Genomic DNA, 27,338 nt, shown 5'->3' with positions numbered 1-27,338 from the left:
CTTCTGTTATTATTTATTTCATTTTTATTTTTTATGTTTTTTTTACTACTGGGGATTGACCCCAGAAGTATTTTATGACTGAGCTACATCCCCAGTCCTTTATTTTTTTATTTTTTTATTTTTTCTTAACTTTGAGTTAAAAGTTACTGAGGCTGGCCTCAAACTTACAAGCTTCCTACCTCAGCCTCCTAAATGACCACGATTAGAGGGGTGGCCACCACATCCGGTTGCTTATGTTCTTTAAAATCACAATTGCACAAGCCATGGCCTCCAGTCCTTGACTGAGAGATTTTATTCCCTTCTACAATTTTAGTCTTAAACCTAAGTGTGTCTAAGAATCTCATGTGGGACTTTTAAAAAGTGAGGTTTCTTGGATCCTGCAAAATCTCAGGTGAGCTAGCCTATACTTCAAGAGATGCCCTCTTACAGAAGTATGTGTCTACAAGAAGTAACAGACTCTTAGCTGCTGTGTTTCAGTTCCTTGGAGAAGAGGTCAAGATTTTGCTAATGATGGCCAGGGACAGGCAGTCATGAGTTACCATTTGGTGCTAGACCAGGCCATCGGGGTACGCAGCAATGAACCTAATCAGCGGGGCTGAGCTACAGGCTGGGGAAGTACTCTCGACTGTGATGCACAAGGCAGTCTGGCAAGCACCTGGCTATTAGGTTTTTCGTAATTAAAACAGGGCAGGGGAGTCTTTAAATGTAAGGGACAGACAAAAGTTTATTTGGTTTTTTAATATTTTCATTACATTATTAAGTCATGAATAAACACCTGCTGCCCAAGGTAAGCATCTCAGTTCAATGAACCTCTCCGAATCTCTGTTTCCTCATCTATAAAATTGGGATAATAATAATGCCTTCCTCAGAAGATTATCTTAAGAATGAAATGAATTAGTATGTGTAAAAGACTAGTATCTAAGAGTCCTATATATTATACACTGCTCCATAAAGTCAGGGACTATCTCATTCCCCGTTTTGTTTTGTTGTCCCCAGTGCCTAGAACACTGACTGGCACATAGTAGTCACTCAATAAAAGTTTGTCAAATTTGTTGGTTTGAATGGTAGAAAACACCAGTACTGTGCAAGGTTTTTTGCTAGGTCCTTTGATGTGGAAAAACAGTGGAATATAGTACCCTCCCTCAGTCATATCCACCGAAGGCCAGGAAGTTGAGCAGCTGCTTCTGCTGGCACTGGAAAGCATAGAGGGTCTTTCCCTCCTCTCTTCCTAGACTCCTCCTATGCTGACAACCTTTGCAAAGCACAGCCACCTGAACCAGGAAGAAATTTCTGTGAAGCTCTATTGAGCGCTCTCATGTGTGTTTGGAGTGAGTAAGTGGGTGTGGTGAGGTTTGGAAGTCTCTACTCCAGCCTAACAACAAGGACAATGCTGAACAAGCTGAAAATCAGCAACTTTTCTTAGATCCATCAGAAATTCAAGACCCGCATCAAACTCCTGCCCCTAAAACTGGAAAGACAGACGGGCAGGCAGATACAGAGAATCACAACTTACAAGAGCAGAGACCTCGGCTGGAACCAGTGGTAGGAAAACCTAGTTCAGCAAGCTCAGCCACAGCTGAGGACTGCTAAAGGCTTAGCTGAAAGCTCCAGGGCCCTGTCTTGAGGGGACCTGCACATTTTTATGAGTTTTACTTCCAGCAGCCCTACCAGGTTCTCACAGAGAGGACTGGAAAAATCCATCCCATGTCCAGCAGTGGGTGGGGTAAGTAATCATTTTGAAATATGCCAGAGCATTCTGTGGTTCACCACTGCTTAACCTGCTAGAGTTTTATCAGAGCTTCACCTACGCAGGAGTAGGGAAATATCCAACTTTTGTCTACTGTAGCCATCCTGTCCCACGTGAGGGGAGGAAAACACTGAGAAGCACTTGTGAAGTCCACAGTCCAAGGGCACAGGCTCACCAAAAGACTGAGACCACTCACAGGATGACTTACCTTACCCACCACATTACTAAAGACCTATTTAACACAAGACCTTTGACCCATTACGTTATGGCTGGTTTTCAACAACAACAACAAAATTACAAGGCATATTAAAAAGCAAAACCAAAGTTTGAAGAGACAGCACAAGCATCATAACAAGATATAGATGACAGAGGTGTTGGAATTATCCAATCAGGAATTTTTTAAAACTATGATTAATATGCTAAGGACCCTGTAATGGTTATTTGAATTGTCAACTTGATTGGATTAAGAGATGCCAATGATTAAGAGGTCTCTGGATGTGTCAATGAGGGCATGTCTAGGAATGCTTGGAATGTGGGATATAGTGAACTGAAGTGGAGACCCTCCCTAAGCATAGGTAGCACCGCCCAATAGGAATGGTGACTAGGACGGAATAAAAGTTGGAAAAACAAGGAAGCAGATGCAGATGCAAGCTCGACTCTTCTTGAAGGGGTTCTTGACTGCTGCTTCGATTGTCTGAGGATATTGGCCTCTCGCCTCTTCATTCTTCCAAAGCGGACTCTGCCAGTAATTCTCCAGGTAGTTTCCAGAAGCCTTGGTCTTGGACTAGGGTAGCACTGTTGATCCTTCTCACTCTGATGCTTTTGCCCCTTGGTCTGTGCAGTTGCTGGTTCTTCCAGTTCTCCACTGCAGATGGCCATTGTGGACTATCCAGCTTCTGGTCGTATAAGCCAATCTATTAAATCCCCTTTTTATAATCACACTTCCAGTTGATTCTGTTCCTCTAGAGAATTCTAGTTAATACAAGCCCCAATGGAAAAGGAGACATTTAAGAACAGATTAATGATGTACTCAGAAAAATGAAAAATCTAAGAAAGAATCAAAAAGAAGTGCAAGGGATTAAAAACACTGTAACAGAAATGAAGAAAGCCTTTGATAGTCTCATCAGTACACTAAGCAGAGCTTGAGGATGTGTCAATAGAAACTTCCAAAAACTGAAAACCAAAGAGCAAAATACATTGGGAGAGAAAAACAGAACAGAATATCCAAGAACTTTGGGACATCTACAAAAGGTTTTAAAATATTATAATGGAATACTAGCAAGAGAAGAAAGAAAAGAAAAGAACACATAGAGAAATAGTGACTGAGAGTTTCCCAAAATTCACACCAGACACCAGACAACAGATTCAGGAAGACTGGAAAACACCAAACTGAATAAAAGAAAAACACAAACATACACAAACCCTAGGCATATCATACTCAAACTGCAGAAGACCAAAGATAAAGACAAAATCTTGAAAGAAACTGGGAGTGGGAAGGAAATCTTACCTATACAGAAACAAAGAATTATATCTGACTTCTCCTCAAAAGACATGCAAGCAAGAATAGAATATGATGGAATATTTAACAGAAAAAAAAAATGGTTGACAGAAAAAACTGTCAACTTAGAATTCTATACCCTGCAAAATTATCTTCTAGAAGTGAAGGAGAAATAAATTTTGTCAGGCAAACAAAAACTGAGGAAATTCGCTGGCAGTAGACTTGCTTTGTAAGAAATGTTCAAAGAAGTTCTTCAGAGAGAAGGATAATGACACAGGTCAGAAAACTCAGGTCTACATAAAGAAAGGAAGGACATTAGATAAGGAATAAGTGAATACTAAATAAAAACTTTCATTTTTCATATTCTTAATTGATCTAACAATATTTAGTTCAAAATAATAGCAACAGCTGGGCATGGTGGTACATGCCTATAATACCAGTGGCTCAAGAGGCTAAGGCAGGAGGATTGCAAGTTCAAAACCAGCCTCAACAATTTAATGAGGCCCTAAGCAACTTAATGAGACCCCATCTCAAAATAAAAAAAATAAAAAGGGCTAGGGATGTGACCTAGTGGGTAAGCACCCCGGGTTCAATCCCTGGTACCAAAACCAAAAAGCATAATTAATATACTAAGAAAACAGAAAATGGAATCATATAAATGCTTGTTTTAGCCAGTTTTGCAAATGTTGTGACTAAAAGACCCATCCAGCACAATTGTAGAGGAGGAAAAGTTTGTTTGGGGGCTCACAGTTTCAGAGGTCTCAATACATAGACAGCAGACTCCATTCCTCAGGGCTCAAAGAAAAGCAGAACATCATGGCAGAAGAGTGTGGCGAAGGAAAGCAGCTCACATGCTGATTAGGCAGCAGAGAGAGGGATCTTCACTTGCCAAATACAAATATATACCCAAAGCCATGCCCCCAATGACCCACTTCCTCCAGCCACACCCCACCTGCCTCCAATTACCACTCAGTTAATCCCATCAGGGGATTAATTCATTGAGTGGGTTAAGGCTCTGCAACCCAGTCTTTCTCCTCTGAACTTTCTGGCATTATCTCACACCATCAGCTTTTGGGGGACACCTTTCATCCAAACTATAACAATGCTCAATTAAAAGCACAACAGGCAGAAAAAGTATAGACAACAAAGAACAAAAGCAATAAATAGAAAACAGTAACAAATATAGTGGACATTAATTGAACTACAATAATCCCTTTAAATGTCAATGATAAGAAAATATAGGATCAACACTCCAACATATAGGCACAATGACTTTCTAAAGGACTCTTAGCTCTGGAAATAATACCAAGAAATAATAAATGAAAATGGTATCAAATTAAAAAACTTCTGTACAGCAAAGAAAACAATTAAGAATGAGAAAAGAGAACCTACAGAATGGGAGAAAAATCTTCACGATAGCTTCTCTTCTAACAGAGGGTTAATATCCAGAATATATGAAGAACCAAAAAACACTCAAACACCAAAAATAATAATAACCCAAGCAATAAATCGTCACATGAAAGAAACAGACATCTCAAAAAAAGACATACAAATGGCCAACAGATACATGAAAAATGATCCACAGGATCAGCAATTAGGGAAATGTAATCACAACTATACTAAGACTTCATCTCACTCGAGTCAGAAAAGAATACAAACAATAATAAATACGGAAGAGGATGTGGAGAAAAAAGAACATTTCTACAGTGTTGGTGGGATTGTGAATTAGTACAACCACCATGGAAATCAATCTGGAGGTTCCTATAAAGACCAGGGATGGAACCACCATAGGACCTAGGTATACCACTCCTCGGTATTTATCCTGAAGAATTAAAGTCAGCATATGATAGTAATACAGGCATATCCATGTTTACAGGAGCCCAATTCACAATAGCCAAACTATGGAACCAGTTTAGGTATCTGTCAATGGATGAATTGATAAAGAAAATGTGATATATATGCACAGTGGAGTTTTATTCAGTCATAACGGAGAATGAAATTACATCATTCGCAGAAAAATGGATGGAACTTGGGAACATTACATTATGTGGAATAATACAGACTCAAAAAGTCAAGGGTTGTATATTTTCTCTTATACACAGAAGATAAAGAGGAAAAAGGAAAAGAAAGGGGTGGGGTCTCCTAAAAATTAAAGGGAGATCAATAAAAAAGAGAAAATGGACCAGGGGGAAGGAAAGAATAATACTGGGGAATGATATGAGCCAAATTATATTGTTACATTGTGTCCATGTACAAATATGTGATGAAAAATCTGTCATATATAATTATAGTGCACCAATTAAAATCATGAAAAAATTTTTAATTTGTTAAAATTTCAATGATCTATATATACACCAATTGAAAGGTTTTAGAAGGAAAACAGTGGGTATGACTGGCACAGGCCCCTTATCTGGAACTATCCCCCCAGGGAGTCATGTTACTGCAAGGAATTTCATTTCTGAAGGCACCTGGAGGCCCTGCTGCTACTGGTTTTCTAGGCCCAGGCAAAGAAAGGCCAGCTTGAGGCAAAAGGAAGAGGAGGCCTAGAAGTCAGGCACTGCCCCTTCCACCCCATGGAATTTTCCTGGGCCAGAGCTAGGAATATAAGTGGACAGTCACTGGCCTGACCCCCAGCCCAGAAGTCACCAGGAGAGCACATGAATTAGCAGGACCTCCAAATGGCAGAACTGTTTCTAAGTCTCACAGAAAAAACAAGAAGGTGGTCAAAGAAGGTGGTCAGGACTGATCTCAGGAAAAGAACCTCGAAGGTTAGGAAAAGGGCAAATGAAAGAAGACCTCAGGAAGGACAGGGATACAGTTGCTGGGAGAAGACACAGCCGCACAGTGTGTGGAGGAAGGCATGTCAAGGAGCATCCTTCTGCGGTGCCTTCCATTCAAGAGGATCTTCCTGGCTTGTATCAGGTTGGGAAAGGGTAAGAAATTGATTTGTTGCACAAAAAAGTGAGGGTTTCGGTTTTGGGGGGATTTTTGTTTGTTTGTTTGTTCTTTTTTGTTTGTTTTTGTTTTTAAAAAAAGGCAATAGAACCATAGATTTTAACTCTCCCATGTACTGATGGGGCTTTTAGCTTTAATTCCAAGCAGGGAAACAAAGTAATTTGGAACTATCATATGAACCCCTCATGTGTCCTTGTTTTTATGAATAGTTAACATTTCCAGAGCATCCTGCCATTGCTTCATTTAAACTCACAATGATCCAATGAGGTGAACAGTATGTTCCACTTAGGAGGAAAGTTTAGGGTTTAGTTAATTTGCCCAAAAACACATTGCTTGAAGAGGGCAGAGCAACCACCTAATACCATTACTTCAGTCCCATACCATTGAGCAACACTGCCTTCTGCATGGCCACAAAAGTCAGCAGCCAGTCAAACCCCGGCGGTTCAGACTTCTCCCCTGAAAAGTCACCCAGCAATGAGAGGAGAGGTACATCTCATTCTCAAAGCAGACGCAGCTTTAAAAGAAAAGGTACCAACTAGGAATCAGCAACAGATGGAACTGAGGTTGTGAGCCTTTTTCTAAGCCTCGACCTTGATGGGGGAAAGAGAGTACAGGATCATATCACCAGGAGACAGTGCATGGTCCTAAAACCAGAGAAAATTCTAGAAGGACGGAGATGATGTTTCTTTATCCTCTCTTCAGCCCCTGGTTTCAGGTTTTGAATCTTCCCTACACCATAAAAGTTACTGCCATAGAGGCAGCGAGAAGTTCTGGACACTTCATTCTCAAGGAAAACAAAAGGTTTCTGCTTCAAGCCTCAAGGAGGGTACTGATTTTTAAGGGCCTTCTGAGAAGCCACTGAGCCAACCATCAAACATGGCTCCTCCCCTCCTAACCGCTGCCCTTCAGCTTGGTGTACATTGGGGCTGATCTCATTGCTATTAAAGAGCACAGGTCGTCTCACCCCAAGATCTACCTCTGCTTCTTCAAATCGTTTCGCTTTGTCTGCTCTACTTCATATTAACTGTAACCTCCAGCATTTGCAGAAACCAGAAACTTACCCCTCTGAGGGAAACAAGAATGTGATGAAATGCTTTTAGAGTCAGGTGGCAAGGACAGCGAGGATTCCACATATCCTGAGGGTTTGGCCACGCATCCCAACCACTGGAAATTGCTGAAGTGGCCAAAGGCAACTCAGAAACACAATCCTCTATAAAAATTCAAGCTATTTCCTTCCCTTGGCTGAAATTCGGCCATTTTCCCAAATGTTCCAGGGCATCTTTGAAAGGAAAAGTCATGGATAGAACAATGAAGAGAGAGGTCTGCATTCTGGCCCTGGCTCTGCCAAAAGTGGGCCCTGGGCACTTGAGACAGCCCTGAACCTGATGCGTGAAAGGAAGGCACTGTGAGCATCTTCCAACCGTGAGCCTGTGTGGCCACGTTCCCTCCATTTGGGCCTTCTGGATCATCTTCAAATGGCCTACTTATTCTACTCTGTTTCCAAATCCTTTGTGTTTTTTGTTTTGCTTTGTTCGGGTTTTGGTGTTTCCTATCAGCTCCTACTCTTGGAATGCCTGCACTGGGGCGAACTTGGAAGTCACTGAATCCTCAGGTACTTGACGAAGGACCTGATCACACAGTAAGAGGACAGCCCCCACCCGCACTGTGCTCTGACCCCCAATGTTCAGCTCCTCTCCCTACACATCCCACTCCACTGCCTCACTGATCTTCAAACGCCACAGATCCCAAATAGACACTGTACTTGTCGCCCCAGCACCCCTTCCACTCTCCCACCCCTCCAGCAGCCAGGTGGTCGGGAGAAGCAAGCAGGATGAGCCCGACCCCCAGTTTCAGAAAGCCTCTCCCCTCCACTGCCACAGCAATGAGTCTGGGCCACCAAGCTCTCACTCACTGCCTGGCACCTTCCTGGCCAAGGGGCTCGGCTACAAGAATGGCCATTTGTTCCAATCTAGATCACAAGTCAAGAGCCTGCCTAAGTGTTCTGAGACCATTTAGAAATGAAGATTCTCCTTTTTTTCAAGAGAGCTACTAGGAGCTGGCTAGGACGCACAGAACCACTCAGTCAGTGGTTGACAAGATCTGGGATAAAGAGACCCTGCAAAGGTAGAGAGAAGGGACATAAAGCTACTGAGTGAAGTCTCTGCTGAGTCACTGAATCAAATGGGTGCTGCTGTGTCAAAAGACCACATCCTGGGAGGCTTACAAACAGACATTTATTGTCTCCCATCTCCGGAAGCTGGAAGTCCAAGATCAAGGTGCTGGCAGGGTTGGTTTCCTCCGAGGCCCCCCTTCCCCTGGGCTTGAAGAAGGCTACCCTCTGGCTGCCTCTTCACAGGCCTCCCATGCCCCTGGTGTCCCTCCATGTGTCCTAATCACCTCTTTTTATAAACCAGGCAAACTGGAGGAGGGCCCACCCTAACAGCCTCATTTGAACTTAATTACTTTTTAAAAGGCCCTAATTATACTTATCTAAAGTTTTCCATCTTTTTATTTGGTGGGGAGGGCGGTTACTAGGAATTGAACCCAGGGGCACTCTACTGCTGAGCTATGTCCCCAGGTCTTTTTATTTTGAAACTCTCACTAAGTTGCTGAGGCTGTCCTCAAACTTGTGATCCTCCGGCCTCCATCTCCCAAGTCACTGGGTTTATAGGTGTCCACCACCACACCTGGCTTCTGTCATTTTATAAAAATTTTATTTTTATTTAAATTACTTTGAACTGATACATGAAAACACAAAGATTGATCATTAAATTAATGGGTAATGTAATGTTTTGGTGCATGTATATTCTGTGTAACATTAAACTACACAAATTTAAAATAAAGATAAAAAAGTCCTATCTCTAAATAGAGCCACATTCTAGTAGTGGGGTTTAGGCTTCAGTATGTGCACCTGGGGAGGACACGGTTCAGCCCATAACACCTGCCTCACATCTGTACCTCCTGTTACATGAGCCAACGGAATCCCCTGCCTTCAAAAATGTTATCGATTCTTGTAATATAAATTCCCAGCCGGGCCTGGTGGTATACACCTGTAATCCCAACTGCTTGGGAGGCTGAGGAAGGAGGATCACAAGTTCAAAGCCAGCCTCAACTTAGCAAGTCCTATCTCTAAATAAAATATTTTTAAAGGGCTGGGGGTGTAGCTCAGTGGTTAAGCAGCCCTGGGTTCAATCCCCAGTACCTAAATTAATTAATTAATTCCCAACAGATATAAACATACTGAAGATCACACAAAGCTGATCTAGTTACACCTTCATGGCCTCCCAATCAGCACCATAGTAAAACCCCTTAACACTTCCACCAGAAACAGAGGTGCAATCCTCCTGCCTCAGCCTCCCAAGCTACTGGCATTACAGGTTATGTGCCAATGCACCCAGAAGCACCTAATCTGTTAAAAACATTCAGTTGTTCCTCAATAGAGAATCACAACCCATCCTGATAAACTCAATGCAAACTGAAAATATCCTAAGTCAAAAATGTATTTGTTACACCTAAGCTATGGAGCCTCATAGCTTAGCAACACAGTACACTATGGTGTTGGTTGTTTACCCTGGTGATCAAGTGGCTGACTCAGAGTTGTGGGTCTGAGTCATCACAACAGAGAATCATACTGCATAGCCCCATCCAAGAAAAGATCAGAATTCAAAATTCAAAGTACGATTCCTACTGCATATGTATCATTTTTACACCATTGAAAAATTGTAAGTCAAACCAACATAAATCAGGGACAATCTGGAACTGTCTTTATAGGAAAATATTTACAGATGATGAGCTACAATGTCAGTTTTGCTTCAAAATAATCTGAGCTAGGGAAACAAGAAAGATGGAAGAAACTGACCATTAGTGGTTTGTTGTTCAAGCGAGTGACAGTTTTGTGGGGTACATTATACTACCCTCTCTTCTTTACATATGTGCATATTTGGAAGATTTGGTGATCTGAAAAAAAAAAGTTTTTCTTTAATGAATGGAAAGGACCCAAATGTGAAGAAAAGTCTAAATTCTTTGCCAAAGTTCTAATATCATTTCCAGGATAGCCTGTTTACCAAATAACACTTCTTATATAAATTTCCCCTTCGCCTTCACAGAACATGTCCAGTTGACACCTCTTCTTTTCAATTGTTATTGGGAATTTCTGAAACACAGGATACACACTCTGCCCATGAGTTGAATTAAAAAGTTTCGTTCACAGAAAGTTCTGTAGAAATTCACTGCAAACATTAACAGATGACCAATGTGTAATATATTTGTATTAGTTGCTTATACAACCCAAGTCTTTAGAAATTTATTCACCCTAATTTCTATACCTTAATAGGGAAAGGCCTTTCTCTGCCTGACATGAAAGATAAAAACCGGAATGACAGATAAGCTACAGAAGGATGTTAAAAAATCATTTTATTTTTGGTACCAGGCATTGAACCCAAGAGGACTGTATCACTAAACCACATCCCCAGTTCTTTTAATTTTTTTATTTGAGACAGGTTCTTGCTAAGTTGTTTAGGGCCTTGCTAAATTGCTGAGACTGGCCTCGACCTTACAGTCCTCCTACCTCAGCCTCCAAAGTCACTGGGACTATGGGCATGTGCCACTGTTTGTGGCAAGGATGTACAATTTTAATGGATTGAAACATTTTCTTTTTATATGTCATAAGAGCATGACAGAAAAACAGATTTAATATCTTCAATATTAAAAAAAAAACCTACCACCCCTATTTTTTAAATTAGCAAAAACTCTGGGTAGATAATTACACAAAAGCAAAGGAACTAACATAGGCTTGTCAGTTATACTAAAGGATATCCAATTAAATTTTAATTTCAGATAAGTGACCAAAAAATTTTTATTTGAGTCATAAACTAAAACATTATTTGTTGTCTATGTGTAATTCAAATTTAACTGGGTATCTTCTTAAACTAATGGCCAATAACTTTGAGAAAATAATGAATTGCCAGGCATGGTAGCTCACACCTATAATCCCAGAGCTTGGGAGGCTGAGACAGGAGGATGGCAGGTTTGAAGTCAGCCTCAACAACTGAGCGAGGCTGTAAGCAACCTAATGAGACTCTGCTTCAAAAGAATAAAGAATAAAAAGGGTTGGGGATGTGGCTCAGTGGTTAAGCGCCCTTTGGTTCTATCCCTGGTACCAAAAAAGAGAGAAAGAGAATAATGAATCTCGTTCATAATCATCCAAGAAGAACAAGTCTAGGCGTCCAGGCTTGGAACAAGCAGGGAAGAACACCAACATCATAGGGGACAGGCAGGACCAAGGTAGCCGCTGCCTGCACCTGCCCTAAGCTCAGGGGAGGAGGTGTAGTCTCAGGATCTCAGAAGGACAGGAGGGAAGTGGCAGCAAACACAGCTGTGGGGAAGAGGGGTTGCAAATCTGGTTGACAGACCTGAGTATGCCCTTCCAAGGAAAGAAAAGACATGCTCAGTAACATTTTACAGAGAACCCCTTACAGAAGCATCGGTTGTATCTGTTCTTAAAACCTTGCTGTGATCTATCTAAATGTATTTTAATTTTTCATTAAAAACTTTATTATGTATCATTCAACATATACAAAAGTGAATTTAAAAATCCACGTGCTCATCACCCAATTTAAAAACAAAATACAGTCAGGAGCAGTGGCACATGCCTGTAATCCGGGCAGCTCCGGAGGCCAAAGCAGGAGAACCGCAAGTTCAAAGCCAGCCTCAGCAATTTAGCAAGGCCCTAAGTAACTTAGCAAAACTCTGTCTCAGAATAAAAAATAAGAAGGGCTAAGGATGTAGCTCAGTGGTTAAATGCCTGAGGTGCAATTTCCAGTAATGGAAAAAAAAATTACCATTTCAGGACAAGCCTTCTGTGTGTCCCTCCAACATATTCCTTTCCTACCTCACCCTCACACCCTAAGTCAACATGAATAGGAGCTTCCTATTTATCATTGTACTTAATTTTCTCATACATATTTCCAGCTATTTGTACCCCCAACGTATAGTTTCTGCATACGTTCAACCTCTATGTCAACAGTGATGTGTATATTCTCGTGCAATTTGCCTTCATCTCTGACCATTTTATTATAAAATTGATCCATGATAATGAGTATAGCTTTATGGTAGTCATTTTCAGTGCTATGTAGTAGTCTATTATTTGGATATACCACAATTGATTTTCTATTCTGTTGATGGGCATTCAGCTAGTTTCCAGTGTTTTACAGCAACAAAAAATACTTCAAGTGCATTCCTTTAGGGCAGAGCAGAATTACAAGGTCAAGAGTGTGTGCAACTTCAACTGTAATTCTACAAAGCGATCGTACTAATTGATATTCCCACCAGCAGCAATAAATTCATTTTTTACAGTTCTGTCCTGCTGAGATTCATTGAAAACTCTCCTTTAAAGCAGACTGAGTTCAAAGCCTGCTGAAAATAAGCAGAGGCCCGGCACTAATAGTTACTAAAAGTCAGCCCTAAATAGCACTAAAATAAAAAAGCTCTCAAAGTCAGTCCTACATAAGCAGAGGCCAACTGTGTCAGATGGAGACTGAATCCAGGGGTATATTCAGGAATCAGTCTGGATTGAGACAGGTTTGGGAGGTGTTCTTCATCATGAATATTTTAATCTTTACTATTTTCCTCTAAGATTCAAAGATGTCCACTATAAACAAAATTAGTTTAATAATTGCTAAAACAAAATGCATCTTATAATTGACCATCCCCATGATAACCACTTAACAGCATGACAAAGAATCCACCCACGTTTTCTATACCTAAACCAACATTTTTTTTTTTTTTTTTTTTTTTTTTGCACAAAGGGGGCCATATATTCTGGTTTGAATTTTTCTTCTTTTTACTGTCCAATATATCTTTATAAGGAAAGAAACCATCTACATTTATTGAAAATTCCATTATTCAATAAACATTTACTAAGCACCTGCTCTTGGGCAGGATGAAGTCTATAAAGAAAGTTAAGCCACTTCACCATAAGAGAATCCCACTCCAAACGAAAGAAATAGCAGCTGCAGGTCATAATGAGGGCCCCCATTTATCTATACATTCTATAAGCCAGTTTCTGTACTAGATCTTAATGAATGTAGGAGGCAGAACGAGGGTCCCCCAAAAATGTCGCTGTTCTAATCCTAACAATGCATGTTACATGACCAGAAGGAATTAAGGTTGCTAATCAGCTAACCTTAAACTAGGGAGATCAGTCTGCATTATCCAAGTGGGTCCAGTTTTATTACAAGTATTTTTAAATGAGGAAGCAGGGTAGGGCAGAGAGATGAATGGCAGCATAAGAAAAGCCCAGCCAGCCACAGTTGGCTTGATTAAGAGGCTATGAGCCAAGGATTGCAGGCAGCTTCTAGAAGCCGAAAAGGGTAAGAGAATGGATTATCCCCTAGAGTCTCAGGAGAGGAGCTCAGCCCCATTGGTTTTTAGCCCACTGAGACCCATGTCAGACTTCTGACCTCCTAAAATGTGTGTGGTTTAGGCCACTCATTTTGTAAGAGTTTGTCACCAAAGATAATGAACACCTTGGGATGTAGGTGCTGGGATCTCCATTGGACAGATCTGGGAACTGAGGGTCCAAGAGGTTAAGCCACTAACTCAGATACAGTGGATTCAGAATGGCAGATGGAGACTGAACTTGAATCTATCTGTAATCACCTCTGTGCTGAGGCTACCCCTGCTCAGCTGGAACCCAGGGCAGAAGGGGACACACACTGTCACAGGAGGAGGCAAAGTACAGGAGGCTGACAGAATTCACCCTGGGCCTGTCTGAAAGAGTTAGAGGCAGCACTTCATTCTTTAAAATGATGACCAGGGAGCAGGGTTGTAGTTCAGTGGTAGAGCACTTGCCTAGCACATGTGAGGCACTGGGTTCAATCCTCAGCACCACATAAAAATTAAAAAATAATAATAATAAAGGTATTGTGTCCATCTACAACTAAAAATAAAATTAAAAAAAAAAAAAAAAAAAAAGCCAGGCATACACCTGCAATCCCAGCAGATCTGGAGGCTGAAGCAGGAGGATTGCAAGTTCAAAGCCAGCCTCAGCAACTCAGCAAGACCCTGTCTCTAAATAAAATACAAAATAGGGCTGGGGATGTAAGTGACCCTGAGTTCAATCCCTGGTACCAAAACAAAAATGATGGGCAGGATTTTGACAGGCAGAAATGGAAATGGTGAGTGGTGTAGAGATCAGGATCAAAGTGATCCAGCGCAAATGAAGTCCAGGAAACATCAAGGTATCCATCGGAGGGAAAGCAGGTCAGAGATCAGTGCCGCCCATACGGTAGTCACTAGCCACATGTAGCTACTAACATTAAATTTAAATTACTTAAAAGTTCAGTTCCTCAGTTATATTTACCATATTTAAGTGTTTAATAGCCAATGTGGCTAATTTTGAATAGTTCTGATCCAATTTTCTATCCTTCTGAAAAGTTCTATTGAACAGCCCTAGGGTCATTGTTTTTGAGCTGGTCAGGGGCACCGTGTCCCTGAAGGAGTGATTTATGTCCTTTCATAATTCTCTCTACCTCACCCCCTTGCTTATTAGAGCCTTTTTGTCCCCAGGGCTTTGTCGAACTTTTCAAGAATAGATGCACAATACACATGCACAAAATTTATTTAAAATGCCCAGCACTGTCCTGTAGATGTTTAGCTAGTCCCAAACATAAACCACTGTGGGAAGTAATAGGTTCAGTTTTTTTTTTCCATTGTCAGTACTTCTAAAAATCAGCCCTTGTAGAATCTGAAGGACTCTGTAGTGCCACTTGGGTTTTAAGGAAAAGGAGCAAAGCCGCTCACAGGTTAGAGCACCTGACACATTACCTCGCAGCACCTCACTCAGAGCTCCTCCTCCTGATAGCAGAACAGGCTCCACAGACCCCAGGGCTGCCTCCCCTCCCCTGCTTTGTAGAGGTTGCCCCACCCTGGCTCAAAAAAGGGAGGCTGAAATCAACAGAACAAATCCCATAAGCATGCAGAGCTTCCTACCTAACAAGCCTAGGTGGTAGCCAAAGGTAAGGTCATGTTGTGATCTAGCAATTGATTTCAGAATGATGTCAGATGCAAAGGAAAACCCAATTAGTTGCTAGAATGACCTGTGTTGCTTTGGGTCTTTATGGAAACGGCTGGAAGTGTTCATGGAGATCCAATTCTCTTATTCCCTCGGTGACTCACGGCCACGCAGAGCACGTACTGTGTACAATGCTAACCCTGTTTGGCAGGCCTCACCGGCTGCTCCGATCAATTTCTCATCAGCAACTCAACCCTTGTCCTCTCCCAAACAGCTCCACGGTGACAAACAGAGAAGGGGGTAGGCGGCCCTCTGCACTGACATCCCCCACCACTAGCAGCAATGCCAGAACTTGGCTGCCTAAACAATAAATCTCTATGTGGTCTGGGGAGAAAGGGTACCCTGTACCTGCTAAGCAGGACCATGCACCCTACCCCAGCTCCTGCCAAGGGAGGAGAAGCGAGGAGATGGGAATGAAGACAGGCACTGGACTAGAAGCAGGCCTCCCCGCTCCACAGCACCTCCACTCAGCCCTGGCAAATAAGGCTCCTGAGTTGCACAGCTAGTGAACAGCTCTACTCAGCCGGCTGGGGGTTCAGACACACAGGGCAACCCCTGAGCAAGGGAGAAGAAAGACTGTCCACTGGCAGCTTGGGAGGCCAGCTGATGTCTAGTTATGCCAGGGCCTAAGCCTGCTCTGTGTCTAACCGACCCAAAACACAGTCATTCCCCAATGGGCTATTTTAGATGGGGCCACATGCACATCTGGAAAGGGAGAGGGGGAAGCAGAAGGAGGCAAGGAAGGAGTCCTTGACTCTGGGAATTTGTTTTATTTGACCTCAGGTGCAGAGAACTGAATTAATCGTAATCCTTAGTTCATGACACACTCAACCCTGATTTATGCGGGGCCCATTTTTTTATTTAATCAACCATTAGAACTTGAATAATAATATCCTCAAACCCATCCTCCTTCTCCCCTCTAAAGGATCGACACTAACTCACATTCACCATATGGTTTCCCCAGCAATCTAACCCCCTGCCTCACCCTAACTTCACCCTGAGTCAGGGTCTATCATTACTTTGATTTCCCTTTCATATCACTTTATTGTAGCTGTATAGCTACGCCTGAAGAGTGTTTCACTAATTGTTGTTACTGATAAAAGTTTACAAAAGATGTCATGCTACATCTCTGGTACACTTCCTTTATTTGATATTGTATTCGTTCAGATTTCTACATGTCACTATTGTTCATTTGGGCTGAGTGTAACTTTCCACTGTGTAAATTCATCAATCATTTATCTGCCCTCTCATGGATGGGCATTTGGGTTCCTTCCAGGCTTGCAGGGAGAGAGTTTCTCTTGGGTGTACATACCTAGGAGTGTGCTTGCTGTGCCATGAGGAGTGTGAATATTCAACTTTAAGAGATAATGAGTTATTTCAAAAACTTTTCCAGAAAGTCGGGGTGGGGGGGAGTATCTCATGAAAATCAAAGGGAGATCAGTACTAGAGGAAAGGGACCAGAGGGAGGGAACAGGATCAGGAAAGGGAAAATACTTAGAATGATACCAGCCAAATTATATTGTTATATTTTGTGCATGTACAAATATGTAATAAGGAATCCCACCATTATGTACAACTATAATGCACCAATAAAAAAAATCATGGGAAGAAAGGACTTCCATTTTGATTATCTTTCCTAGAGATTCTAAGATGATTGTTTCCTCTTCCTTACCTCTTTGATTTTGGGGATTGACCCCAGGGATGCTTCACCACTGAGCCACATCCCCAGCCCTTTTTTGTATTTTATTTAGAGACAGGGTCTCGCTGAATTGCTGAGGCTGGCTTTGAACTTGCGATCCTCCTGCCTCAGCCTCTTGAGCCACTGGGATTACAGGCATGAGCCGCCATGCCTGGTGCTTCTTTGATTCTGTGCTTGAAATACCATGTCAGCTCTACAAAAATGTTTAAGTCATGTTCTCAGCTTAACACCTGAGCAGGATGTCAACTAAATCCCTCCACATGGAAAAGAAGAGGTTTTTTTGGGTTGGTTTTTGTTTTTGTTTTTGTTTTTTATCAGGGACTGAACCCAAACGTGCTTTACTTTACCATTGGGCTTTTTATTCACCAGCCCTTTTCATTTTTTATTCTGAGACAAGTTCTTACTAAGTTGCTGAAGATCTCACTAAGTTGCCAAGGCTGGCCTCAAACTTGTAATCCTCTTGTCTCAGTCTCTCCAGTGGCTGGGATTACAGGCATGCACCTCCACGCCAAAAAAGAAGAGCTCTTGATGGGCACACAGATAATAGGAAGAGCACCTAACCAGAACAAGGACCCATGCTGGTCCAGACACTGGGCCAGACTAGTCTAATGGAAAGGGAAAGTCTAGAAGCTGCTTCACTTTTGGCAAATACTTGTAACCACACTGAGTCTTCCCCTTTGGTACTTCATGCATGATCATGTCTTGTTAAATGAGCCAACTTGCAAACCCCTTGAGGGCAGAGTACAGATCACATTCATTTCTATGCTCCTTGAAGTCTGTCAGTACTTATTGAAATGAATTGAACTCTACAGTGATACTGGCCTGATATTAAGATCTCACTACAAGGGCTGGGGATATAGCTCAATTGGTAGAGTGCTTGCCTCACAAGCAAAAGGCCCTGGGTTCAATCCCCAGCACCGCAAAAAAAAGAAAAAGAAAATTCTCACTACAGAAAGATTAGTAGTAGACCAGATACAGAAGCTATTCAAAGCTGAGAGTGATTAATTCTGACCAAAAGTTAGGAACTGCAGAAAAATTCCTAGGTAGTGATGTTGGAGCTGGGTTTGAAGGATGAATCAAGTAATCAAGAGGAAAGAGAATAAAGAATATGCCTAAGACAATTAAGAAATGAATTTCTGACTCAGACCTCTTGATTTTCTGGTTTTCTCCTGTTTCTCAAATTCCTAAAACCTGTTTCCTTCCTCTCTGGTCACGTCAAAGCACCAAAAATGAAGAACCTGTGGATCACTGTTAAACATGCATTATCTACATTTATTTGTTCATTCCAACCCCAAACACCAAGAAAGCAAGTCTCTACCATGTGCCTGGACCTGTGCTGGACTCTGGGGATACAAGGATGGACAACATGGGCTCAGTCCTTGCCCTCACTCCACTCCCTGTCTTTAAGGGCAGAAGAGGATTAAACAAAGCAGTTGACTTGGTCTGCCCATCAAACAGACTCCATCAGCCTGGGGGAGCCCCTCCCCTCCCCAAAACATTTTCAGTAAATTGTGCAGGATTAAAGAAAGGGCTGCCTGCACCATAATTAAAAGAATCCTGACCAGCATCCCAGGTAGGCAGGCAGTTGTTCAGAGTCAAGAGACCCAAAATCAGGTGCTTCCTACATAATAGCCTCCAATCTGATACTTGATAGCTGCTGGTTTCCAGAGTCAAACAAATGTCAGAATTTTATGAAGGAAGGCAGGAAGCAAATAAGGGGGCAAGGATTGGGGTCTAGGCCTCAGGGGAGCTCAATTAGTGAGCCAGATAAAGTTAAACCGAAAGGGCATGTTCTCAGTTTCCTAGAAAGCCAGCTGGAAAAGATGCCAATCCTTAAGCCTCTGTCACTCAAAAGATTAACAGAAGAGACCTAGGGGTGCCCACAGGGAATTCTGCAACAAGCCAGATGTTTCTGCTCTTCCTATGACACCACTGATCTCAACCAGAGCCACGCTTCTGGGGCCACCAAGAAGTCGGAATCTTCTGGAATAGGTTGAAGTTCAAACATACGCCTTTATCAATATAGACACTTAAAAACATTAACACTTTCTCTGAAGAATTGCCTGATGCATTTGGGTTCGGAATTTTCTCACTGAGCCCTCTGTCCCTTTAACAGGAATGGCATCCCTCGTTGAAGAAAAATTCCCTGCAGCTTCTGGGTGGTGTGAAAAGCATATAACCTTTAAATCCATATGAACTGGGATTTGGATCCCAGAGACACATCTATATACCATGACTAGTTCAAGCAAATCATTAGCCTCCAAGAGTCTAGCTTCCTATTCTGCAAAATAGCATGAAAAACACCCACCTTCTTCTTGTTCTAAGTATCAGAGATCACGTAAAATACCCAGCCCAAAAGTTCATAAACTCATAGATGGTAGTACTTATTGTTGCCTATAGTGCAACAAGATGACCATATGGTAAAGACACCAGTTTTCTCTTGGAAGTTTCTAACCATAAACATGCATGTTGCGTGTTCAAGTGTGTGTGCACGTGCCTACCTAAGAGACAGAAAGAGAAAAAAGAATGAGGAAAAGAGCTGTTCCTGCTATGTTCCATTGCTTCTATCAAATTAATAAGCTAAAGAAGTTGGAGGGAAACCTTAACCAAAATCTCTGCTTTCCCCTAAAGTCCCTAGCTTTCCCCTAAAAGTTGCTTCCTTCGATTTCAGGAAAGCCATATGGCTTGAGACGTTAGACATGCCCAGCAGCAAATGAGCCCCCCACCATTTGTTGGAGGGCCTCTCTCCTTTCGACCCTCCTGTGGGCGGGCATCCAGATCTCACTCGGGGTGCTCTGGTCTGCATCTCTGTCTTGACTGTTCCTAATTATTGGAGGGAACACTGTGGATTGCCTGACCTCAGAGTTTAAAGAGCTTCAAGTCCTAATATCAAACCAAGCAGCTTCATTTAAAAGGCATCCTCATCTGCATCCATAAAAGTCACTCCCGGAGCCCTGACTTGCCCCAGCTTTGGGAATGCCTGCTGTCGAGGATTTATGACACGCCCTGGATCTAATCTGCCGCACTTTAACTGCTGCTGTTGCACATCTGGTCATAAAAGCAAGGGCCGGCCCAACACGGGGACAAACACTTTTCTTTCCTAAGTGGCTGCAAATCTGATCTCACAGTGATAGCTGGGCTCAGATGTAATCGGCCAGCATCTGGGCAGTCATTAAGGCTTGTCAGGCTTTGCAAAGCTTTCCCTCCACACACACAGCTATAAAGATGATTCTCATATAGAAAAAGCTATGAATAAAGAAGCTGCAATGTGAACAGGTGGTAATGGGACTAGTCATCCGGGAAACAGGGCTGAAGACTATCCAGGAAAGAAAGTACAAGTTGGTTAAGGAGCCAACCTTGTTTTCACAAAGAACCTAGTTACCTTCACGGCTGGGACGTGGGAGGTAAGCAGCTATCCCGAAAGGCGACCGCGACTGCCTTGACCAAAACCCATGCTTGGCCAGAGATTGCCTGGATTGTTTGGCCAAACGAACCACTAGGTGGTTTAATAGTACATTTTTTACGGCAGTGAAATTCTTTATTAGACCAATTGGAGGGGGCGGGGAGAGCAATAATCTAGACCAGAAATGAACACAATGCTGTCGGTTCCAGGAGATTTTACAATGCCCTGGACAGCCTGTCCTGTGCACAGAATTGGCACGTTTCGTGTCGTTCAGAAACTCCAATCGGACCAAGGTTCAACAAGTAATTCAACCTCTTGGCGCTGAAACCAGGGGAAGAGACCCTTGAACACGGCGCAGCTCTTCGCAACCTCTCCACAGCCCCCCACCTCTGCCCCTCCTCCAGGGCCGTGCCGGCAGGAGAGAGCATTAAAATTATCTGCTGTGGGTTTTACGAGCAGCGATCGCTTTTTAAAACAACAACAACACAAGGTCCTTGTGTGGCTAGCGGGTAACCTAAAACTCTCCAGGCAGAGCTGCCCCCCGCCGCCTGCCAAGAACGCCAGCGCGCCTGGACTGGCGCAGTGTGAGACCACAGGGAAGCCCTACTCTAGCCGAGAGCGAGCTTCCCTCGGACACAGGAGGCGCCTCTAAGGGTCCTGGCGCAAAATGCCATAGGAGAGACTAGGAAGGAAAACCCACCAGTGACAGTTCGCAGGGACAGGGGGATCGGTGTCGCCAGAAATGGGGGAAGAAATGGGAGAAAATTTTATTCCAGCAACTTCGCCAAGAAGCCCGCCCCGGGACTGGATAGTAGGTGCAGGGGGGGGGACCGGACGGGGGGGACAAGGTCCGACACCACCCTTCCCCCTCCTCCCGCCCCAGGGATGAGCGGCAAAACGAGCTCATCTCCCTCCGCAGGTGGGCTCGCGGCTCCGGGCGCACTTACCCTGGGGCCGGTGGTGCGGTGACCGCGAGCGGGGGACAGCTGCACCAACATGAGCAGCAAGTGGGGCGTGAGCAGGCGGACGCAGCGCGCGGGCAGCATGGTGCCAGCTGGGCCAGGCAGCCGGTAGCGGGCAGGGGTCGCGGGCTGGGCGGGGCACACACCGCGCCTGCCTTCCTACGCTCGGCGCCCTCGCGGCGGCGGGGAGCAGGCAGCGGGCCTGAGGCGGGGGCTGGCGGAGGCTGCAGCCAGAGGACACTGTCGGTCATGAACAGCGAAGGCGGGGAGCTGGAGCGCGAGCGTGTGCTCAACGCGCGGCTCACGCGGCGCTCGGCCGGGCCACGGCTGCAGCAGGTTGGATGCCGGAGCCCGGGCCATGGGAATTCCCGTTATAAACCCCCGGAGGAGCGGGGCGGGGCCCGGCGGGCCTGACTGACGCGCCGAGAAGCCTGTAGCGGCCGACCCTCTGGCAGGTGAAAGCCAATAGGAGAGGGGCAAGAGGGGCGGCTCGTGGTCAACCCCCCACCGAGGAGCGACACTCCTACGCTCCGCCCGAGTGGACTCCAGGAGAGACTGGGATGAAAAGTAACTTTCTCTTGGCTCTTCCGCCCGCCGAAACCAAAGAGCGCTCCGGCAGCCTGAAACCCACCAAGAATACTCACCTGGCTAATGATGAAGCCTTAGGCATGTATAGTTTTTAGCTCAAGTGCAGCCCGGAGAAGGAAGCAGGGAAAATATTCTTAGCCCCATTTTTCAGATGACAATGCTATAGCACAAAGGCGCTGAGAAATCTGTTTCCCTGATACAGCAACTCCAGGGACACCAAGAAGTCGCCAGGTGACACGCATAGGGAGAGTTGTGACCGGCACTGGAGTGAGACCAGGGAGCATTCATTTCTTCCTGACTTCTCTGGGGGTAACACCTGAGTTCCACAGTCACTGCTGGGGAGAAGTCTCCAGGGGACAAGGTGAGGTAGCACCTGCTAGGGAGAACCCCTGTAGGTATGGTGATGAGCACCGGTGATTCTGTAGTTCCAGTGACCCAGAATTGGAACCTAGGAGTCCAGCTACATGCTTTGATCTGGAAGGCCATGGGACATGGGACTGTGGCCTCACAGTCCTAGAAGTGGTCAAAGGGGCATGGGCTGGCTTGGAGAGGAGGAAAAGGCATTGCTGAAGAAAGGGTAGTCTGTGGGTGCAGAAATCCCACAGATGGGTCAGAGGAAGGAGAGATCTCTCCTGGGTGCCCAACCACTTGGACACCAAAGGGTCCTACCAGATGTTTGAGGGCTTTGCCCAGAGCAGGCGTCCCATAGGACTGTAACACACCACTCCTCAACAGCACAAGGTGGTCAGCTGCATTCACCCCAGGAGAACCGTGATCATTGTATGTGGAACATAACCTTCAGTGCTTTACTTCCCCCCATAAGGGACACTGGCTGCCTGGGGAGGGATTATTTTCTCCAGATTGTAAACCCCTGTGCTTTACCTCCTCCTCCTCCTCCTCCTCCTCCTTTCCTCCTCCTCCTCCCCTTCCTCCTCCTCCTCCTGGCTGGCCTAGTTGTCCTGACAAAGATTAGCTCTGCTCCCTTAGGGTTTCTCTCCTGGATTATATGAACAAACCTTCTATCAACTCCTGCTCTGTCCACCCTGCATGCTGACCTGCTCAGCAAACCTGACCATGCTACTCCCACTTAGAAGCCTTTTCCTCTCCCCATTGTCCTCAGACAAAAAAGCCCAGATTGGGTGTTGAAACGAGAACAAAGTATTTGTGGTTTCCAAACAAATGAAGAACACCTCTAAAAGAACTGTCACCTTCTCCTCCTGGGAATTAGTGCAGTCCCACAGGCTCTTGGGAACAGGACAGTCTGGGTTAAATCCTAGGTCTGCCACCTAGTGGTATAACCTTGAAGAAGATTCTACTTGTCTGAGGTCCAGTTTTCCCTTCTGTAAAATGGGAATAAAAATAGTATCCCCATCCAGGAATTGTTGCCAGGATTAAAGATGGAGTCTCTAAAACTCTTCCATGGTTAAGTTAGAAACATCACCTTCTGGTAGTTGAAAAGAACAGCACAAATGCCTCGTCTCATTTATCCCCAGAATGATTTTGTGAAATAAATAGGATAGACATTCCCAGTTTATAGGTAAATGGACACTTCATGAGATGGTGACTTGCCTGGTCTCATTTGGCTGGAAAATGACAGAGCTGAGTTTCAAGGCCAGGTTTTTGGAGTCTAATTCTGCCTCTGTCACATGAGGACTATAATCTCCAGTCTCAAATACCGTAAAGTTAAACATGGCCATGGGCTCTTTGGAAATTCTTCAGTAGCCTACAGGGCCATAGATTCGTGAGCTTCGCTGAGTTTCAGGGGAAGAGGGTGTAAACAGCAAGGGTCAGGCCTTCCTGGAAACAGCCCTTATGATCTGGCATCCTGGGAATTTGCCCAGCTGGACTTGTGACACTTGTCCAAACTCTGCCTCATGCAACACTTGCAGCAGTTTCCACGTGCCCTCAGTGTTCATCCACCAGGGACCCAACGGGATGAGCATGTTACCATCCGGCTCAGCAGCCTAGCAGGGTTTGCCTGACTCTACCACCTGGCCACAAGCACCCATCAAGTTTGTCAACTTTTTTCTGTTTTTGGAATTATTGAGAAATCTGTTGGAGTCAGTAAATATGCTTGAGATGCCCTCCCCTCCCCAGTATCTGGCAACACCAAGTGCCCAGGGAAAAAGCATTGCACTAGTCCTTTCCATCCCTAACACCGAGTGCTACTTTCCAGCCAGAAAACTTATTTCCAAGTGGTCATTGGTCCAAAACTCTACATTATTCTGGATTTCAACCATGTAGCTTAGTTTAAAATATGAGCAACCGCTTTCCAGTTACTTTGCTTAGCAAGTATTTTCTCTCCCCCTAGTTGGCATGCAGGGCCTGTCGTAACCATGGACATCATTCAAATGTTGCATTTTCTTCTCCAGACTCCTCCCAAGCCCAGAGAAGGTTAGAAATTCCAGAGAACTCCTAGTCCCAAACTGTATCTCTCTGCCAGGTTCAATCTTCTGATCCAAGCAAAAAAGTGAAATTGACAAGTTCCTTCTTCCCCTGGAGGTCAGGTTTATGATCCAAAAATAAATCGAGCTCTCCTGGCAACTGGTCTGTCCAGTTTCAGCCGTACTCCTTGTCCTGTGGGACTTTTATTTGCAAGGGGATATTCAGTAGAAGAAAAACAATACTTTGTGTCATAATGCTAAGGTCTAAGGGCCTCAAATATTTAGTCCTAGCAAGGAACAGCAGTTTCAAATATATCTAGTTTTCTATGTAATTCAGAAGAGTCTTGCTCTGTCCATATTCAGAATAGCAGCTTTCTGCTCATTTTAACAAGCACGTTGATGCATCTTCTGTGCCTGGCACAATGCTCATTATTTTGAGGATCTTCCTGTGTACATCCTGCCCTCCCAGAGGCTGCGATCTAACAGACAGCAGACAGATACCTGGAGGCCATATGGAAGAGTGAAGCCACACAGTGTGTGGGAACTCAGTAAGGACCCACCACAGGCCGAAAGGGCAGGAAGGTCTTATGAAGGAGGAAGATCCTGAAAGAGGCTCTGGAGCAAAGTGCTTCTACAGTGTAAATATACCCTGATTTATGTTTGCTTCACCTGTTACAACAGCTACCAACAGAGAGGCAAGCTGTGTCTAAGGTCCAGGACTCTGGTCAAAAACAGGACTGAGCTCAGGAGCTTGGAACACCAAAAATTCTAAGTTCTCTTTCTGAATTTATGACTAGCTTCCTGCAACCTTAGTATTCAGTAGAGGAAGGTATTATGATGCAAATAAGGCTTACCCACAGAAGTTAACCTCACCAGGTCCACTCCTAAATGTTAAATCTACATGACAAAAATGATTAGAGTGCCAAGCAATTCAGAAGCTTCTCTCTTTTGTACACACTCCATTTAAGTATAGGACAGCTTCCTCTAACTCAGATTCCTTATATTATCTTCCTGTCCTAAGGCCAGGTGGTCCAAGATGGCTGCTCAAGCCATAGCCAATCCCGTCTGTTTTCCAGTGAACAAGAAAATATGAACATGCCCCTCTCTTTAAGGACACTTCTTAGAAGTCAGATTTTATTTTGTTTCATTTCTTGAACTTAATCATAGGACCAGATCTACTGGCAAAGGGGCCTAAAAATGTCATTTCTTACATTTATTTTTTTCAGTACTGGGCTTGAACCCATAGGTACTCTACCACTAAACTACATCCCACCCTACTCCTTGTTTTGTTTTGTTTTGTTTTGTTTGGGGGGGGAGTTGTTTTGTTTTGTTTCGTTGCTTTTGAAACAGGTTCTAAGTTGCCCAGGCTGGCCTGACTTTAAGATCCTCCTGCGTCAGCCTCGAAAGCAGCTTGGACTAGAGGACTGTGCCACCACACCAGGCTAAAAACGTAATCTTAACTGGAGGTGACCACATGTGTCCAGCAGATAAGGTTTAGGTTGCTGGGGAAGGATAAAACACGGGGACACAGCTAGCAGGAAAGGTCATCATCTTTATGATACCTTCAGCTCCCCAAAAAAATGGGTCCATCCACCTCCCTTGATTCTGCTGATCCGGCTCCCTTCATTCAGAAATAAGAATGGAGCAGGGCAACGTGACTCATGCCTATAATCCCAGGGACCGAGGCAGGAGAATCACAAGTTCAGCCTGGGCAATTTGGCAAAACTGTGTCAAAATTTTAAAAATATATATTGTAGATTGAGTGTGTCCTCCCAAAATTCAAATGTGGAGACCCTACTGTTCTCCTCTCCATGTGATGGAATTAGGTGTTGGGCCTTTGGGAGGCGATTAGGTCAGATGAGGTCGTAAGGGTGGAGCCCTTGTGTGTGGGATTAGTGTCCTTATATGAGTCACAAGAGCTTGTTTCTCTCTGCTCTCCACTATGTGAGGATATCCAACCAGGCTGGCACCTTGGTCCTGGCTTTCCAAGCTCCAGAGCTATGAGAAATAAATCAATACTATTTATAAACTACCCAGTCCAGGTTACAGCAGCCTGAACTGACAAAGAACAATGACCCTAGGGCTGGACACCCAGATTCTTGATTCTACAAAATTAACTCACTGTTTCTCTCTCTCAGGAACCTTCAGGTAGGAGGAACTGAAAACATACTGGGATGAAGCTCAAGTCATGTAGCGCCAGGACAGAAGAGATAAACCCCTAAAGAGGCCAGTGACTGGTTAGGGTCACTGAAAATAATGCACACCTTCATGAAAATATTCTTGGTAATTGTCTACATTCTTCTATTTCCTACCCTCCCCTTTCTCCTATAGAGGACTCTCCCTTTTCATCTAGTTACTTTCAGGTGACCTGGTTTCAAAAGTAACAACTACAATAATAGAAGTAACTCTGAGGGCTTCGCAAATGCCAAGGTGAAGACCTTACACACAGCCTTGCATTTACTCTGTAAGGTAGATACCTTATTTCCCCCATTGGACAATGAAGAAACTGAGATTTGGGAAGGTTAAGTAACTCCCATAGCCATAAATGAGTAGCATAATCAGGACTTAAACCCAGCCCCCGCTTGATACTACTAAGAGCTCAACTATTTACTCAACATTTTCCTTACATGCTCATAGTCTCAGAACCAATTTAGGAGATTGTATTATTGGTCCCATTACACAGATGAGAAACTGAGGCTTAACCCCCGAGATTAACCTCACCAAGGGTGGTCCTTAAATTTTGCATGCACACCCAGAGTTTTGACAGTCTCTTAAAACCGTCACCCCTAACAGCAAAAGCACATGCTGTATTTGCACACGCTATTGTGTTGATTTATTATTTATTTTATTTGCATTACTAAAGGTTAACTCCTATTTCCATGTGTATCAGTTTTCCCCATTTGCCTGCTTTATCTTTCATTTGCCTGCTTTATTGGCCTGTATTGTTTACACAGGAACCCATTAGGTAAGGAGCCCTTCCCGTGTCTTCAGGCCCATAACCACCTCCAGTTTGAGGTGTTCCAGAGTTT

The 27,338-nt window shown here is 44.0% G+C and overlaps 1 protein-coding gene across 3 annotated transcripts in view; it reads right to left on the bottom strand.

Annotated features, from left to right (window-relative positions):
* Positions 1-21,675, bottom strand: part of Smoc1 (SPARC related modular calcium binding 1) — a 154,494-nt gene extending 132,819 nt beyond the window's left edge. For all 3 annotated transcript variants that reach the window (XM_047542369.1, XM_047542371.1, XM_047542372.1), the window contains exon 1: positions 21,323-21,675. In XM_047542369.1, coding sequence (XP_047398325.1) covers positions 21,323-21,421 — 99 coding nt within the window. In that variant the 5' untranslated portion in view covers positions 21,422-21,675. The remainder of the gene's footprint in view (positions 1-21,322) is intronic.
* Positions 21,676-27,338: the final 5,663 nt, after the last annotated feature.

Source organism: Sciurus carolinensis, chromosome 2 (assembly GCF_902686445.1).
Source record: "Sciurus carolinensis chromosome 2, mSciCar1.2, whole genome shotgun sequence".
NCBI classification, from domain to species: Eukaryota; Metazoa; Chordata; class Mammalia; order Rodentia; family Sciuridae; genus Sciurus; species Sciurus carolinensis.
Note: the sequence above shows the minus strand (reverse complement) of the source record. Positions and strands in the feature narration are given on the sequence as shown.